This window comes from Pneumocystis murina, assembly GCF_000349005.2.
Source record: "Pneumocystis murina B123 chromosome Unknown supercont1.16, whole genome shotgun sequence".
Taxonomy (NCBI): Eukaryota; Fungi; Ascomycota; class Pneumocystomycetes; order Pneumocystales; family Pneumocystaceae; genus Pneumocystis; species Pneumocystis murina.
Window position 1 is genome coordinate 62,012 of NW_017802374.1, and position 17,024 is coordinate 79,035.

At 27.2% G+C, this 17,024-nt stretch overlaps 8 protein-coding genes across 8 annotated transcripts; 3 read left to right on the forward strand and 5 right to left on the reverse strand.

The window, feature by feature from the left end:
• Positions 1-707: 707 nt before the first annotated feature.
• PNEG_03483 (hypothetical protein) lies at positions 708-4,902 on the reverse strand (the record flags this gene model as incomplete). Its single annotated transcript, XM_007877382.1, has 14 exons — positions 708-1,259; positions 1,306-1,419; positions 1,461-1,880; positions 1,926-2,023; positions 2,069-2,575; positions 2,622-2,750; positions 2,793-2,889; positions 2,932-3,045; positions 3,091-3,315; positions 3,369-3,677; positions 3,724-4,492; positions 4,537-4,586; positions 4,631-4,696; positions 4,750-4,902. The coding sequence occupies 14 exons, from the start codon at positions 4,900-4,902 to the stop codon at positions 708-710; spliced, it is 3,603 nt and encodes a 1,200-aa protein (XP_007875573.1).
• Positions 4,903-4,998: 96 nt separating this feature from the next.
• Positions 4,999-7,006, reverse strand: PNEG_03484 (hypothetical protein; the record flags this gene model as incomplete). Its single annotated transcript, XM_007877383.1, has 12 exons — positions 4,999-5,107; positions 5,153-5,193; positions 5,240-5,320; positions 5,362-5,396; positions 5,437-5,460; positions 5,505-5,589; positions 5,638-6,108; positions 6,152-6,427; positions 6,477-6,580; positions 6,632-6,736; positions 6,782-6,830; positions 6,876-7,006. The coding sequence occupies 12 exons, from the start codon at positions 7,004-7,006 to the stop codon at positions 5,061-5,063; spliced, it is 1,449 nt and encodes a 482-aa protein (XP_007875574.1). The 3' UTR covers positions 4,999-5,060.
• Positions 7,007-7,370: 364 nt separating this feature from the next.
• Positions 7,371-8,368, reverse strand: PNEG_03485 (protein GZF3). The gene is made up of 2 exons (XM_007877384.1): positions 8,240-8,368; positions 7,371-8,190 (listed from the first exon to the last, which is right to left on the reverse strand). Exons 1-2 carry the CDS (start codon positions 8,287-8,289, stop codon positions 7,392-7,394), a joined length of 849 nt encoding a protein of 282 aa, XP_007875575.1. The 5' UTR covers positions 8,290-8,368; the 3' UTR covers positions 7,371-7,391.
• Positions 8,369-9,110: 742 nt separating this feature from the next.
• PNEG_03486 (hypothetical protein) lies at positions 9,111-9,789 on the reverse strand (the record flags this gene model as incomplete). Its single annotated transcript, XM_007877385.1, has 4 exons — positions 9,111-9,361; positions 9,408-9,437; positions 9,485-9,578; positions 9,748-9,789. 4 exons carry the CDS (start codon positions 9,787-9,789, stop codon positions 9,111-9,113), a joined length of 417 nt encoding a protein of 138 aa, XP_007875576.1.
• PNEG_03487 (hypothetical protein) lies at positions 9,777-12,112 on the forward strand. Its single transcript, XM_007877386.1, has 9 exons — positions 9,777-10,054; positions 10,103-10,234; positions 10,285-10,580; positions 10,626-10,655; positions 10,696-10,853; positions 10,896-11,075; positions 11,122-11,136; positions 11,183-11,656; positions 11,698-12,112. Exons 1-9 carry the CDS (start codon positions 9,818-9,820, stop codon positions 12,018-12,020), a joined length of 1,845 nt encoding a protein of 614 aa, XP_007875577.1. The 5' UTR covers positions 9,777-9,817; the 3' UTR covers positions 12,021-12,112.
• A 284-nt stretch (positions 12,113-12,396) lies between these two features.
• On the forward strand, positions 12,397-13,719 carry PNEG_03488 (26S proteasome non-ATPase regulatory subunit 14; the record flags this gene model as incomplete). The annotated part of the gene is made up of 8 exons (XM_007877387.1): positions 12,397-12,482; positions 12,536-12,608; positions 12,656-12,735; positions 12,786-12,883; positions 12,938-13,088; positions 13,135-13,255; positions 13,300-13,534; positions 13,581-13,719. Exons 1-8 carry the CDS (start codon positions 12,414-12,416, stop codon positions 13,717-13,719), a joined length of 966 nt encoding a protein of 321 aa, XP_007875578.1. The 5' UTR covers positions 12,397-12,413.
• Positions 13,720-13,774: 55 nt separating this feature from the next.
• On the reverse strand, positions 13,775-14,511 carry PNEG_03489 (hypothetical protein; the record flags this gene model as incomplete). The annotated part of the gene is made up of 4 exons (XM_007877388.1): positions 13,775-14,077; positions 14,120-14,227; positions 14,271-14,371; positions 14,415-14,511. The coding sequence occupies 4 exons, from the start codon at positions 14,509-14,511 to the stop codon at positions 13,775-13,777; spliced, it is 609 nt and encodes a 202-aa protein (XP_007875579.1).
• Positions 14,512-14,893: 382 nt separating this feature from the next.
• On the forward strand, positions 14,894-16,857 carry PNEG_03490 (phenylalanine-tRNA ligase, alpha subunit; the record flags this gene model as incomplete). Its single annotated transcript, XM_007877389.1, has 9 exons — positions 14,894-15,046; positions 15,093-15,236; positions 15,283-15,372; positions 15,418-15,533; positions 15,576-15,668; positions 15,714-15,842; positions 15,884-16,404; positions 16,444-16,526; positions 16,569-16,857. The coding sequence occupies 9 exons, from the start codon at positions 14,894-14,896 to the stop codon at positions 16,746-16,748; spliced, it is 1,509 nt and encodes a 502-aa protein (XP_007875580.1). The 3' UTR covers positions 16,749-16,857.
• Between the last annotated feature and the right edge of the window lie 167 nt (positions 16,858-17,024).

Genomic DNA, 17,024 nt, shown 5'->3' on the forward strand with positions numbered 1-17,024 from the left:
GAGAATCATTCGATATATTTTTTGGTTTTTATTAATAAATTGAATAGAAAATTATTGTTAAATGTATTTAAAGTATATTTTTAAAAAAATCTTTAATAAAAAAGTAGAATATATATTTATTTTATGTAAATGATTTTTATATTTTCCATTATTTTGTTTTATATATTCTTTTTTAAAAAACAATTACTGGTATAAATATTTTACAACCTTTTCAATTTTATTCTTCAAAAAGATTGTTTGGTACTTTGTTTCTGGTATCATTAATACTTTTTAAAAATACATAATATTTAACTCAACAATTATTAATATAGCTAAAGTAATTATTAACCGTTAGTAAATATAATGTTTTTCTTTGTAATAATATTTTAAAATATATAATATTATGTTATTAATATTTAAACAAATATTTTTGAAAATATTATTAGATTATATGTCATTTTTCAGAATTTCAGATTGTTATTTTAATATAAAAGTCTATTAAATTAAATTAGTTTCTTATTTTTTAAAATTTAACTACTTAAGTAGATTAACATTTCCTAGAAGCAAAATATAGATTAGAAGAATTTTTATTATTATATTTGAATTTTATCTTTAAAAATGAATTAATATTAAATAATTTATACATTTCTTAAAAATATGTAAAGTATATAAATATTTAAGTATATATACATCAATATCTTTTTATATTTAGACCTTTAAAGCGAATTTTAATCATCTATAATTTCCCAGCGAGATCCAGCTGTTCTTTTTTGTGTTATTAATTTAGGAGGTAAATCCCAGCTTTTATTTCCCTGTCCATTATTAGCAGATAATCTTGGAATAACCCAACATTTCCTCTTTAATCCCTCAGATTCAGGAATAAGTTGCGGACAAGGATATTCCAAAGGTTTCGAATATGTTAATAAAGGTGTTGATTTTGCTAATCCCGAAATATTATTTGGTTCTACAGTTGTAAGAGCTCTTATTCTGATTTTAGACGAATTTGAAGAACGATAAAGACTATGATAAATAATATATTTAGGAAAAAAACGAGGATCAGTTATATTTGCCATAATTGAAGATGAATGCAAATAAACTGCAGGATCATCATTAGTTTCTGCAGAATTACTGTATTTTGATATTGTAGGAAATAGAGTAAAATATGGCGTATACAGAATTTTAGATTTAGAATTAGTTTGTATAGAATTTGGTAATAAATCTGCTCTGATAGCAATATGATCAATAAAACTAGCAGCCACAATTTGTTTGATCGCATTAATCTATTTTTTTTTAATAGAGTTAATTGATTTTCATATTTTCTAATACCTGTAATGCAGACGGGGGATTCAAAATTGCGCTGTATCCTAGAATAGCACTCGGGAAATTTAATTTTACTATATCTGTAATTTGATGTCGAAGTTTTTGAATTTCTTTCATACTCTAATCAAAATTAACATTTCATAATTACAAATTAAACCAACTTTAATCCTTAAAAAATTGCTAATGCAAAAACTATCTTTTTCTCCATCATATGCATACGCACAAACTGCACTAAGAAGCTTCAATATATCACTTGTACCATCTAAACCACAAAATTTCCTATGTGCATTACATAACTCCATATATTTGCTCCTTTTTGTCAATTTATTTTCTTTTTCATAATCATTTTCTTCTTCAGATGTTTCTTCATTAATATTATAATCTCCCAATTCATTTTTCCTCATAAAAGGATCATCAACGGAAAGTGCTGAAACAATAGCAATAATATATGGAAGACATTCATGCTGTTGCCCAATTATAAGCATTTTAGCATACCTTGGAGCCAATGGAAAAAGTGACATCACTTTCCCTAGGTTAGTTATTCTATGTTGTTTATCAAGAGCACCCAAAAACATTAATAACTAAAAATATAATTAGACACGCTCAAATATAGTTAAAATACATACATCTATAGCCTTTTTTAAACTGCTTTCTTCTGGAGGAGTAGGGAAAGGAAAATTTAATATATTATCAATATTCATACTCTTCATTTTTAAAACTACGCCTAAAAAACCTAAAAAATGAAAATTCTTTGATATTAAATACATACCCTCAATTGGCATGCGTAAAATCTCAGGTTTTGAATACACTAAAAATTCTCTATCAAAAAACGCAGATGAATAAAGTCGATAACAATGTCCAGGACCAGTTCTTCCTGCCCTTCCAGAACGCTGATCCGCACTTGCCTTACTTATCCATTGGATATTAAAACTTTGTACTCCAGATATTTCATCATAGATACGTTCTTTTACTTTCCCACAATCAACAACATATCGTATGTTTGGAATAGTTAAGCTTGTTTCAGCAACATTAGTTGCAATAACACATAACCTGATCCCTTTAGGAACAGGTTCAAAAACTTTAAGTTGCTCCTCTGTCGGAAGTAAAGAGTATAATGGAACAACTTTTAAAGTATTAGGTATATTTTCTAAAGTATCAAGCGGCATATCAAAATTATATTCATCTTCATTATCCATATCGACATCATCCTCTTCAAATAAATTAACTTTATCTTCATTAAAAACATCAAATTCTATATCTTCTGCTTCCAAAGAACCTTAAGAAGTTATCAAAAATTTTTATATTAATAAACATAAACATACCTTCTTTTGTAGGGAATTTAACAGACAGTCGAGTTGTTGACTGCATTATTTTTTCTTGAGGAAAAGTTCTAGATAACAATTTACACATATATTTTATCTCATCTTGACCTGTCAAAAAAACTAAAATAGCTTAAAAAATTAGTTATAGTAATAAAAAAACGTATTCAAAACCTCCAGAAGGAAGTTTCCTATGAATTTTACAAACTATTTCAAATGATTTTTCAACATAATTTAAATGTACTGTTTTTCTACTAAAATGTATTGATACCTAAAAAGAATTAGTAATATAATACAAATAAAAATACATTACCGGATATTGTCTAGCAGCGATTTTTATTAAAACAGGAGGCGGATTAAAAAGTTTATTGTTATTTATAAAGTCGTCTATTCTAAGAGTAGCAGACATAATAATCAATTTCAAAGACTATGAAAATTAAATATAAATAGACCAAGTTATACAATGATAAACCTTGACGTTAGAATTTTCCTCCATACTCATTTCTTTCCTTAATTTTAATACTCTACTTAATACTCCAATAAGAATATCAGTATTAATTGTTCTTTCATGTGCTTCATCAATAATAATTACAGAATATTTTCTAAGAAGAAAATCGGAGGAAAGTTCATGAAGAAGTATACCATCAGTCATAAATTTTATAGCAGTAGAACATTTTATATTTGTATCAAACCTAACCTGAAATAATAAAATAAATATTCAATTTTTGAGAGAACGTATATACAAAATACCTGATATGCTACCTTTTCCCCTAGTTCTCCTAACTCATATGCAACTCTATTAGCCATACTAATAGCAGCGACACGCCTTGGTTGTGTAACTCCAATCATTCCAGGAGTATCACTTTGATCATTACCAAATCCAGCTTCAAAAAGAAATTGTGGAATTTGTGTAGTCTTTCCAGAACCTGTTTCTCCACATATTACAACACAAAGATTGTTAAATATTGCCTCCATAATTTGCTGTTCTTCTAGAATAATTGGAAGATTTGAGCGAATTTTTTCAACATCTTCATTTCGTTTTATATTAACATAGAAAACCTAAATACATTTCTTAAAAAAAAAAGAATTAGGATTTTATGTATACCTTTCTTTTAAAATCCAGATTTGATGATATATTTTCAGGAGGAGGAGATAAATCTCTAAATGGATCTCTTGGAATAAACGTTTTGAAAGCATTCTTATCTTTTTTTAAACCATCAATATTTGTTGGACTATCATTTATTTTTTCAATCATTTCCATTTGTTTTTTTGCCCATTCATTAAATCCTTTTGCTTTTTCAGAAACATCTGTAACATCAAATGACAATGATTCATTTGTGGATGAGTCATTATCACTTTGAATATTTCTATTTACACTGCTTTCTTCACTTTTTGATGAAAAAGTTGATTGTACATCATCCTCAACCATTTCCTTATCATTTAAGGGCAATTCTTCAGTATCTTCATCCATAGATTGATCAGTAATGCTTCCTCTTATATCTTCTAACTGATGAAACCCTTCTCCTTTACGAAGCGCTACCATTTCTCTCCAATTGTTTTGTTTTTTTTGTTTCTTCTTTTTCTCCAATATAGAAAATGAAACACATGCAAGTTCTGCATTTCTCTTCATTGATGTTCCATTTGGAATTACATCCTGAGTTTCTTTTGTTTGTTTTGAATCATTTATTAAAGGATCAACTAATTCATTTTTTAACGAATATAAATCTTGTTTTGAGGAACAATCTGGAGATTTTTTTGACATAAAAAGCATACTTCCAATATCTGGAAGCTCTCTATTTTCATATTTCTTCTTTTTCTTTTTTCTTTCCATATTTTTTGAGCTATAAAACATACCAGATGTATGTTTATATTGACTATATATCTATAAATATAAAAATAGACTTTTTTCGTTTTAAACCTAAGTTTTAACATAAGATCCATTTTCTCGTACTTTCTAAGCTTATTTTCCTACTCCTTTATTAATATAAAGCCCATATCAACATGTTTTTTACAATATATTTATTAAGACGCTTTTTTTTTTTGCTTGATATCTTTTCTTTAGAGGAAGAAAACATCATCTATCAATATATATACATGAGAATCATGAATTTTGTCTATAATATTCTTATACCTGGTCTTTCAGCTTTTTTTTTTGCTTTTGTTCATCTGGCAAAATCATTTCTACATTAGCATCTAATGAACCATTTTTAATATAGAGATCAGAACTCAAACGCTTCTGTCCCTCATATTCTAAAGTTCTCCCCTTATTTTTATATTTTTTCATCTTTTTATCATTAATCAAGAGTTCGATAAAATTAATTATTTATTTAAACAAATAAGATGACCAAACCTTTTTTATCAACAAATATATATAATTAACGCTTTTTGATATTCTTTAAACTATAAACTAAATTTATATAAAATAATTGAAATATTAAAAGATTAATGGAATCTATCAGGAAAAAGAACAGGTGCTATACATGTCCATACTATGGTTTAAATTAGTATCTATTTAAAAAATGAATACAACATACTATATAATCCATGACAGATCCAAGAACTAAAAATTTTCATCCTAAAAAATTAAATGATTTTTAATTAATATAAATATGTATATATACCATACAATAGAGTAACTGTACCCAATAGCAAGAAAAGGTCCATTATTATCATATTTATTCCCTTGTGTTTTTAGGGTACCCCTGAGGATTTTAGATAAAAAAAGATTTTAAGAAAAAAATACCAGCCAGTTAATAAACATGTTGTATAACATGTCGCCTTCAAATATTCAATTTAATATTTATAAGAAAAGACTTACAAGAAAGAATATAAAATGAAAAACCTAGAAATATCAATAATATTAAATAAATATAAATAAGAACTTACAGAATAATTATATTCAAGATAATTCTGGTCGGATAAATCATTAAAAATGTCATCTGAACCATTAAGAGCAGAAGCAGGAAGAGATCTGAATCATTAGCAATTGAAGTTTTATTCGATAAGCAATATAAAATACCCTGTTTCAACAGATGTTTTTAAAAGTTTTTGTCTTAGCTCCATTTTATGTAAAGACTCATCAATTATCGGATAATCATCATCATTTTCTTCCTTTAACCTTTCATAATAGAGGGAATCATTTTTTGAATAAAGAAAAGCCGACTGCACAGCTGCTCTAGATGTGTTATAAGCAATTGCTAAGAAAGTGAAAATAGCATCGAAAACAATATTAATTGTTTTTGTATGTGAAGGATGTGCCATTGGATTACAAAGAGGATTGTTAGAATCAACAGGTTCATTAGAAAGTGCAGATACTGTAAGATAAGTAGTATATAAACAAACTGTTGCAGATTGTGCAAGTCCTGATTGCGGATTATAATCCTGAACCGTAGGATGAATAGATATCGTAGTAATAACAAGCAAAAGAATAAAATTAATAAAAATAATAAGTTGATTCAACGAACATCCAGGCTTTGCAAAAAATATATACCTAAAATAATAAATAAATTCAATTTTTTTAATTCAATTCATACATAACGAGCATAAGAATAATTGTTCCAAGATACATAAAAAGTGTAGATCCAATAAGACACGTTTTCCAAAGATTATTTTGTGTTATTTCGTATTTTTGATAACAAATTTCCGCCCATGAATAAGCAAAGTCAATTAGCAAAAACAAGCCAAAAAGAATAAACATAATTGATCCTATAAAAGAAAAATAATTCCCCCAAAAAATAAAAAAAGAATCATTAATTAAAAACGCCGTCATTACAATTAAAGACCATCCAATAATTTTAAATGCCCAAAAACTTAATATTCTTAAAAATCTTATACAAAAAAAAAAGACAATATGCATACCCATCTTGTATACAAGCTCTCTTCTGCTTATTTGAGCGTATCCCCATTAATAACACCGCCAAAATCAAATGCAAAAGACCCAATGAAAAATTAATCCTATGCACCTAAAAAACATGATAAAAAACTCGAAAAAAGTAACATAGATCATCAAATACCGACAATACACCATAACATTTTTCTTCTGGACATGACATTCTTATTCCTGGTGTTAATTTCTCTAATTTCTTGATCGCCCAGCTTGAGCGCATTAACCATGAAAACTAGATATTTGTATAGACTTCTTAAAGATATTATTAGAAATTTACCAGACAATTAAGAATAAACAACAATGCGTATAGAATTCGTGTTAAAAAACTAGGCTTTTCGTCATATATCCATGTAAGACTTTTAATAACTTACTTAGATGACTTAAATGAAGAAAATTTGCAGAAAGCAGAGAAAGATAGATGACTAAAGCATGAAATAAGCCATCTACTACTCATAAAGATGCCTCCAACTAAAAATAATGGAATCAAAAGGATTATCCACATTTTGGATCTTATGCTATATATATAGATTTAATAAACAGGCATTTATATAGGTTAAAATTTTATTAAAAATTATAGAAAATAGTATATAATTGAAAATAATTAAATATAAATATAATAAAAAGCTAAAATATATTTACTGAGTGTTTTTCTTTTATACAAAAATTATTAAATATGCGTGTAAATATAAATGAATAGATCTAAATATGATAGAAAACAGATACAAATGATCATCAAAAGCCTTGCTGATCTGGTAGTGGAATTGAAAAAAAAACAACTAGTGAATTCCTAAAGATAGCACTCGACTCTAACAAAAGCGTATTAAAACAAAAAATATATAGTGATTTTATTATAAAGTATACAAACGAAGCATCGTTCGCAAAATTGACTAGATAGCGCTTAAAATAGGATGCTCAATTTTTATTTTTTTGGTTTCACTTTCAAGAGGTAAAGCGTTGATTAAGAAAGATTCAGTTTCTTCTAATAACTCTGATACACGAATTTTCTTACGTTTCTGTTGTTCCTCCTGTTCTAGATCATGATGCATATCCCGCATTAAAATATGTAAATAAGCCTCTCTCCTCTGCAATTCGGCTTCCCGCAATCTTAATTGCCTATCCAAATCATTAAGATTTGCATCTTGACGTCTCATTTGTGCTTCATTCATTTCTAACTCTGATACCCTTGACCGAAACAAATCATTGACTAATTCTAATTCTGATACACGTGTCCTTAACGCTGCATTCGCTTGTAATAAACTATCAATCGTCGGCACTGTTTCTCCAACATTTCTAGCAGCTGCCCCATCATAAAACGTTTCACTATGACCAGCTACAGCTGATGGTTGATGTCCTACTCCAGAATTCGAAGCTGCACATCGATTCTCTTCTTCTGGAGGACTGGCTGTCCCTGACCGTGTCGTCCTTCCCATAGTTTCAGATGATTCTACAGACCTAGTTTTCGTATTTTTAATCCGATTTCGACTTTTTATAATATCCGTTTTAAGAGATGTTGGCCGTGAACAACCATGAAGTTTCAAAAACAGCCCACATGCATTACACAGTGTAGCACCTGATTCATCTCGACGCCAAAGTGGCGTTATAGATGTTGCACAATTCTGACATACCGGAGATCCTGAAATTTGTAATGGAGCACTATTGCTTCTTGACAGATAACGTGTTGATATACTAAGAAATATATATTAATTATTTTCTTTAAAAATAACTTAATAATTACTTATTCTCATCAGAAATACCATCTGAATTGGAACGCTGTTTCATCAGCATTCCTATCCGTTTAAAATTTCCCGAAAACCGCTGACTTTTTCTTTTCAAAATCTTTTAAAAATGTCTTTTTTACTCAAAAAGACCTTTTAAATATTATCTAATAAAGACCCTTAAAACTCTCAAAAATTCCAATAAAAAATTCTAATATTCTTAGACTTAAAATTTAATCCTTCCTTGAAAAATTACCAATATCTAACTTATCTTTTCCTCAGTCTTTATATGATAATTTACAATAAAAATCTTTAAGATAAGCGCAATGGATAACGATGTGAAAAAAATGGATTCAAAAAAAGAAAAAACCGACTTTTTATATGAAAAAAGCAATAATAAAAACCCAATCAAAAATATGCTAAAAACCTTAAGTTAATTAATTGTCTTTAATGAGGTCTTTTCTTAAGATCAAAAGTGTTGTAAAAAGCGCAATAAAATAAATCAACACCTCCTGGGTACAGTTGGGTTTGGAGCGGTTTATAAGTATTGAAAAAAAGATATCGAGGGTTAATAATTGGATAAGGGTTAGGGATAAATGAAATTTTTTAGTAATTCTATTAAGAAAATATAAAATTACAAGTAGAATTAGAAATGAAATTAATAGCTAAGTCAGATAAGCCTAATAAATTTATTTAATATTCATATAAAGTTATTTTTAAATTTTATAATAAAATTAAAAAAGTTTTAATTAGGGTTAAGAATATATTCGTGATTAGGGTTATCAATGGATAATTGATATAATTTTTAGAGCGGACATTGGATTAATATTTGTTATAATATTATGAGGATCTATTTTATAGGAGGGTTGCTATGGTAATGGATATTAGATATTAAGATTTAAAGATTTGATTACGTTTTATCGTAAAGTTAAATATAATTTTATCAAGTTGTTGTTGTAAGTTATCTTTTTCTATACGTAATGAATGTTTTTTTTGACCGATTTCTTTTAGTTGTTCCTGTAAATTAGTTAATTGTGTGAGTTGTTGTTGTTCAGTTTCGTAAAGACTAGGTAATGTATCAATTAATAAATCAATTTGCTTTACTTTTTCTATAAGATTCATTGATAATTTGTGTTGAATTTCTGTATGTATATTTTTTAATAAAAAATAATTTGGGGTATATTTTACCGGTGAATTTGTCCGCATCCTCAGGATGAACTAAAATATATTAATAAAAAATGTAAAATATAAAGAAAAAAATAAACCGCCTGGATCTGAAGCTTTAGTTTGCCCATCTAAAGGTACAAAATCATGTGCTGTATTAAGATATTCAAGAATAGTATAAAATTGAGTAGCCAACTTGAATATATTAGATATGTATTAAAAGAATATATATCGATGTAAATTATATATAGATTATATGGATGTTGTATGAGTTATGTATGCATTATGTATGTGTAGTGTATACACTTCATATATAATAGATTGTATAATATGTCTATGTTCTATCGATATGTTTTATTATTACCTCGTTAATGGCGTCTTGAAGCTGCGTACAAGGACAAGCCATAATTTAAAAAAAAAATAGTTTAATTTGAATGAAATACTGCCAATTAAATAACCGAATTTTACGGTTATTTTTAACTCTTTCTCAAAGCTCGACGTATTTACATATACTTCAATCACAGAGATATTTTGGTCCGTATCGATTTTCGAGCGTTCGTTGGAACCATCTTCGGCCGTATCAAGAGGCATGTATACAGGCTTGTTTAAAGAGTATTCTGGAAGGAAAGCGGAGATTAGGTATTTCTTTAGCTACAGGAAGTGGGAAAACAGTTAATTTAGTTTTTTTCTTTAAAATAAGTGAATAATGAGGTTTTTAGCTTATCTTTTCAAGTTTAATTGAAAGAGTCGAACCTATTGATCCGAATGCAACTCAGACGCTTATTATTGCACATAGACGGGAACTAGTTGAGCAGGCATTTGAACAGTGTCGCTTTTTATACCCGGAAAAGGTTTTTTCAAGAAAAATAGTCCGTATTTAAGAAAAATTGATGTATATTAGACAATTGATATAGAAATGGCAAATATGCATGCATCTGGATTGGCAGAAATTACAATTGCATCAGTATGTACGTTGATGTCTCATGAAAGATTGAAAAAATTTGATCCGAGTCGATTCAAACTTATTTTAATTGATGAAGTTCATCATGCAGCAGCAGCTAGTTATATTCGTATTTTAAAACATTTTTCTGCATTGAATTCTGATTCTAAAATTATTGTGATTGGAGTATCTGCTACGATTTTTCGTTTAGATGGACTTAAATTAGGTGTTGCTATTGATCATATTGTTTATCATCGGTAAAGAAAAGATTTAAATGTGAATCCTATTTTAATTATGGATAGTGATCTAGTAGATTTAATTAATGAAAAATGGTATTAATTTTTATTTTGATTTATTAAACATAAATTTTAGGCTTTCTAATGTTTCGTTTACAATGGTTAACAGTCATATTGATTTATCTAAGATTAAGGATAATCAATTTGGTGATTTTGAAAGGAAAGCTTTATCATCTACTGTTAATACACGGCCTACAAACGATATTTGTGTTCGCACGTGGATGAAAAAAGCATGTATGTTTACTTCGATTCTGTAAAAAATAATTCATAAGTTAGCTTTTCGCAAATCTACTCTTGTATTTTGTATTTCAACTGCGCATTGCATAGATATGGCAAATACATTTCGTTCTTATGGTATAGATGCTAGGATTGTTACCTGGAAAACTCCAAAATCAGAAAGATATAAATTAATAGAAGATTTTCAAAAACAAGAATATCCCGTACTAATTAATTGCGGTAAGTCTGTAGAAATAAATAAAATTATTGCTTAATATAATTCTAGGTATTCTAACAGAAGGTTCTTGATAAAATATGAATTGAAAAATTGAATTAATTTCATTTAGGAACGGATATTCCAAACATTGATTGTATATTATTAGCTCGTCCGACAAAGTCCCATAATCTTTTCATACAAATGATTGGTAGAGGGATGCGGTTGTTCCCTGGAAAAGAAGATTGTCATGTAATTGATATGGTTGGAAATATTTCTAATGGAATAGTCACTGTACCAACATTATTTGGTCTTGATCCTAATGAAATTTCACACGAAATTTCTCTTAATGAGTTAAAACGTATTCGTAATGATAAGAAGGAAAAAAGATGCCAATCTAGTAAAAATTCTCAGAAATATGGTATTTCATATGTATCATCAAATATCGAGCAAAAGGAATGGAATTTTACATATGATTTCATTAAACAGTTTCAGGCTGATTTAGATGTTCGAAGATTTAGTAATTTTTCCTGGGTCCGTATTAATTCTGATAAATATATTTTGTCAATACCTTTGTATGGATTTATTAAAGTAGATAAAGAAAATGGTAAATACTTCTTAGTTTTTATTTCAAATTGAATTTTCTAGATCTATATCATGCATCTGAAACTCTTAGAATTATAAATTCAGCAAAGAAATCAAATGCTTTTTATAAAAAACCACGCCTTATTTTTTCAAATGTCGTATCTCTCAAACATGCTATATCAGCAGTAGATACCTATGTAAAAAATAAATATCCGCAAAGATTACTTCTTAAGAATGCAAGCTGGAGACGATCTCCTGCTACATCTTCACAAATTGAATTTTTACGCAAACGATATCCATTAATAACTCAAAATATTAACAATATTTCTAAAGGTTATGCTTGGGACCTGATAACAAGACTGAAATACGGTTCAAAAAGTAAATAAAATGATTAAACCTTTCTAGAAATATAAAAAAATTATCACAATTCACTTATGTTATAATATACACTTAGTGATAAATTTTTGATTATTCCAAGGCATAGAAATTTAAACATGTAGATGTAAGAATAGGAAAAGACTTTAAGACTTTTACCAGATAAACATATATCTGTTAATTTATTTCTATAGACATATATATATCATATATATAATTGGTTTATTTCTATTAAATTTTAAAAAAACATTTATCATAATACTACTTAAAAGATGTTATGAATCACATTTAATATTTCCCTATTGTCTATCAATGTATATTAATGTTAACGCTATTTTTTACATAAAGGCAGACTGAGTTTACTGGTTTAACTTCGATCGACCGAAAAAATATTGATAAAGCAAATGGAGAGGTTAAGACAGCTTTTGCAGGGATCTGGAGGTCTTGGAATTGGATCAGGAATACAGAATGGAGTAATATTTTTATTTTTTTTTTTTTTTTGAGAAAATTTGACCTATTTTTTCAGGATTTAGCACAAATTGATAACTCAGAAACTGTATATATTTCATCATTGGCTCTTTTAAAGATGCTGAAACATGGTAAATTAATTGAAACAATGTTCTTTATATTGATTTTTATTGGGAAGGACGTGCTGGAGTCCCTATGGAAGTGATGGGATTGATGCTTGGTGAATTTGTGGATGAATATACAATTCATGTAGTGGATGTAAAGAAATAGGGTTTAAGAGTATTTTGTGGCATTTCTAATTATATAAGGTATTCGCTATGCCTCAATCTGGAACAGGAGTATCAGTCGAAGCAGTAGATCCAGTTTTTCAACAAAAAATGATGGAAATGCTTAAACAAACAGGTCGGTATGTATTGATGATATATACATACAATTATTTGTTTTTTTAAACATGATTTAGTCCAAATAATGTAGTAGGCTGGTATCATTCACATCCAGGATTTGGTTGTTGGTTATCATCAGTTGATATTAATACGCAACAATCCTTTGAACAACTTACATCTCGTGCAGTGGCAGTAGTTGTAGACCCTATTCAATCTGTTAAGGGGAAGGTAAATGAAGATTTATACTTTATATTTTTTATTATTAATAATTAAGGTTGTTATTGACGCATTTCGATTAATAAATCCATCAATGCTTATGATGGGTCAAGAGCCTAGACAGACAACTAGCAATATTGGATATCTTAACAAACCTTCTATACAATCTTTGATCCATGGTTTTTTTTTATTTTTATTTTTCAATTCTTATAACATTATTCAGGTGTTAATAGACATTATTATTCTATTGCTATTAATTATAGAAAAACTGCATTAGAAGAAACAATGTTGTTAAATCTTCATAAACAAACTTGGTCTAGTGGTCTTATATTAGAAGATTTTGAAATTCATGACAAAAAGAATCAAGAATCCGTAGAAAGCATGTTAAAGTTATCAGAAAATTATACAAAAAGAGTAGAAGAAGAGACCAGAATGACAGCTTCTTCACTTAAAACAAGGTAAAATACCTTATCTACATACACGTAATTATTTATCATCTTATAGATATATTGGAAAACATGATCCACGTAAACATTTACAAAATAAAATAGAGGCAGTAATGGCTGATAATATCACTCAAATGTTAGCAACAACCTATCACGTTACTGCTATATCAAAAAACGAGAAAGAAATAGGATCTTAAAAATAAAAACTTATTTAAAATTTAAATTGTAAATATGCTTAATACTTGACGATTTTTATATTATTCGTTTAACTTCAAAAAATTTTCTTAGAAAATATACCTGAAAAAGTACAAGAGAAATAAGAATAATTATTTGGAAAATATTCCAATTTTGAACACGAGAGTTTGTATTTTCTGCTATACTTCTATGTACCTTTTCCCGTGCTTTTAAATATTCCTGTTCATCCCTTATATCCATCAAAACCTCATTAAGAAATGCAACCTCTCTATTGAAATCAGATGCATCTTCTGCAATATGTGTATCTTTAATATGATGAACATTAAAAAATAGTTCAATATCTAAATTATGGTGGACTTTCTATAAAATCGTTAAAAATATTACTTTTTATAAAAAAACGACATTTGAAAAACAATATTTGTACTTTCCCTCAATATCTGCATTGATTGAAAATTCATCATAAAACAAACTATTCTCTGTTTTTAGAGTTTTTTCCTCTGGATCCCAGACCTATTACTTAGTCATTTTTTCAAAAAAAAATTATAAAAAATACATCAAAAGTAACAAATAACATTTCTTCTTCATATTCATTACTCGACGCCTGATAGCTAATTGTTAATTTCTCATTTTTTTTCATTTTTTCATAAAAACATTCTAAAAATATAAACTTCTTTTTTACATATAAAATGTGTTAAACCATGATCACCATATTTTAAAACAATACTATATCCCAAGGAAAGTGGAAATAAAGGCAAAATAACTAATAATATCTTTTTAATATAAAAAAATCTCATTTTTACAGCTTAAGAAATGTCTAGGGCAAAAATATCGGAAAAATACATTATGTATATATAAACCATAGAAAGAAGTTCCTATATTGAATATATTTAAAATATATGTTATTATAGAGTTTTTATTGTATTTATTAAGTACATAGAAAAATTAGGTACCTTAAAATATTTAAGAGGTTAAAAATATTAAAAATTTAAATTTCGATAAGATTTTTAATATTTATTGAATTATTTAAATTTAAGTATTTTGAGATATTCTGATAAAAAAACTCAAGGAATATTAAGAAAATTTTATAGTATATGTGTAATATTGTTTTTCTTGTTTTTAAATTGGGTTTAAAACGAGTTTTTTTAAGTGTTTAAGAGTTGAATATTTTTTTTTAAGATGGAAGGATCAGATGAGCTAAAAACATTGATTTTGAATACTCTTTATAATGGGGACATTGAGGATACCCTTATGCTGCGTTTAAATGGGGAAAAAGAAGCAATTGATCAGCAAAAAATTCAAGGATGTTTAAATTCTCTTGTAAGCAAAGAAGTAATATAATTTTGAGGAAAAATACATGTATTTATATATGAATTAGATGGTTACATATAAAATTATTGAAAAAGAGTACTTTATTTTAACTGAGGAGGCAAAAGATATTGTCTTGAATGGAAGTTATGAAGCAAAAATTTTTAATTTAATTTGTTCATCAATAAATGGATTAACTCTTGAAGAACTTGAGGTAGAAAGATTATGTTTTTATATTTACTATATTGAATATTTTGAAGTCTATTATGGGACCATCTATAGAACATGGATTGAAACAAGTTTTTAAAAATAAGTGGGTTAAAAAAGTTGGTAGTAATCTTGTTAAAAATGTATATTTAATAGTTTATAATTTTCAAATATCTTAAATGTTTTAGGTTGATTCTATTACGGATACAGTTGCCCATAATTTGAAAATAATACAGGAAAATGGAACGCATTCTGATTCTAGTGTTATTATAGAACTTCGAAAACGTAAACTTTTAGAAAAAAAGTTAATTTTATAAGTGTTTTTATTTATTCTTATATTGAATAGTAAACAAATATCATTTTCTGTAAAAAAAGGACCTAAGTTTTCACTTTCTATTAAAAAACAAATAACAGATCTTACTGTAGAAATTTTGCAATCGTAATATTTTAATATTGAAGGCATTAATTGATTAACTGTTTCTAGAAAATTGTATGAATCTATGGAATTTAAACCATATAATTTTGATGCCAAAGGAACTAATATTCCATCTGGATCATTACATCCACTTCTAAAAATGAGGGAAGAATTTAGGTCAATATTCTTTGAATTGGGGTATAAAGGCTTTTATAACTATGGTTTCTTATTATTTTTAGTTTTGAAGAAATGCCAACCAATAAATTTGTTGAATCATGTTTTTGGAATTTTGATTCACTTTTTGTTCCTCAACAACATCCTGCTCGAGATTTACAAGATACCTTTTATATTAAAACGCCTAGATTATCTAAACCTATGCAAGAAAAACAATATGTTGAAGCTGTTCGTCGTATACATGAAGAGGGTAATTTTGGATCTATTGGTTACCGATATCCTTGGTCTTTAGAAGAATCCAGGAGGCTTGTATTACGCACTCATACGACTTCTATATCAGCATTTATGCTTTATAAACTAGCAAATCAAGAAGGAGGATTTACACCTGCAAAATATTTCTCAATAGATCGTGTTTTTCGAAACGAAACTGTTGATTCGACACATTTAGCTGAATTTCATCAAGTAGAAGGTGTTATTGCTGATTATAATTTAACTCTTGGTGATCTTATTGGTTTTATGGATTTGTTTTATAGTAAAATGGGTGTAAAAAATTTAAAGTTTAAACCTACATATAATCCTTATACAGGTATTTCTAATTTTTATTATTGATTTAATTAATTTTTAGAACCATCTCTTGAAATATATTCATATCATGAAGGTTTAAAACGCTGGGTTGAAATTGGAAATAGTGGGTTGTTTCGACCAGAAGTAATTTTATATAAAAAAATAATTTATAGCTAACTTTTTTAGATGTTAGAACCTATGGGACTTCCAAAAGATGTCAGAGTTTATGGTTGGGGCCTTAGTTTGGAACGGCCAACTATGATTAAATATAGACTTAACAATATTAGAGATCTTCTTGGTCATAAAGTTGATTTAGATAAGATTCAAGCTAGTCCTGCAGTAAGATTAAGTGAAGGAATTATTTGAATATAATGAGATTAATAATTTGGTGTCAATATAATTAAAATTTTAATTTATTAAAAAAATTTAGCCTTGACTGTTAATATTGTTAATTTAATATTTACAAAAAATATCAAAAAAACAAGTATAAATCTATATGTAAATATTTCTAGATTTGAATTTTTTATCATAATATTTTTATATGTTGATATATAAATATTTAAAATTTGATTTATTTATAAAGATAGTTTTCACAATTATTTAAATATTCATGATTTAAAAATATTTTTCTGGATATGACCT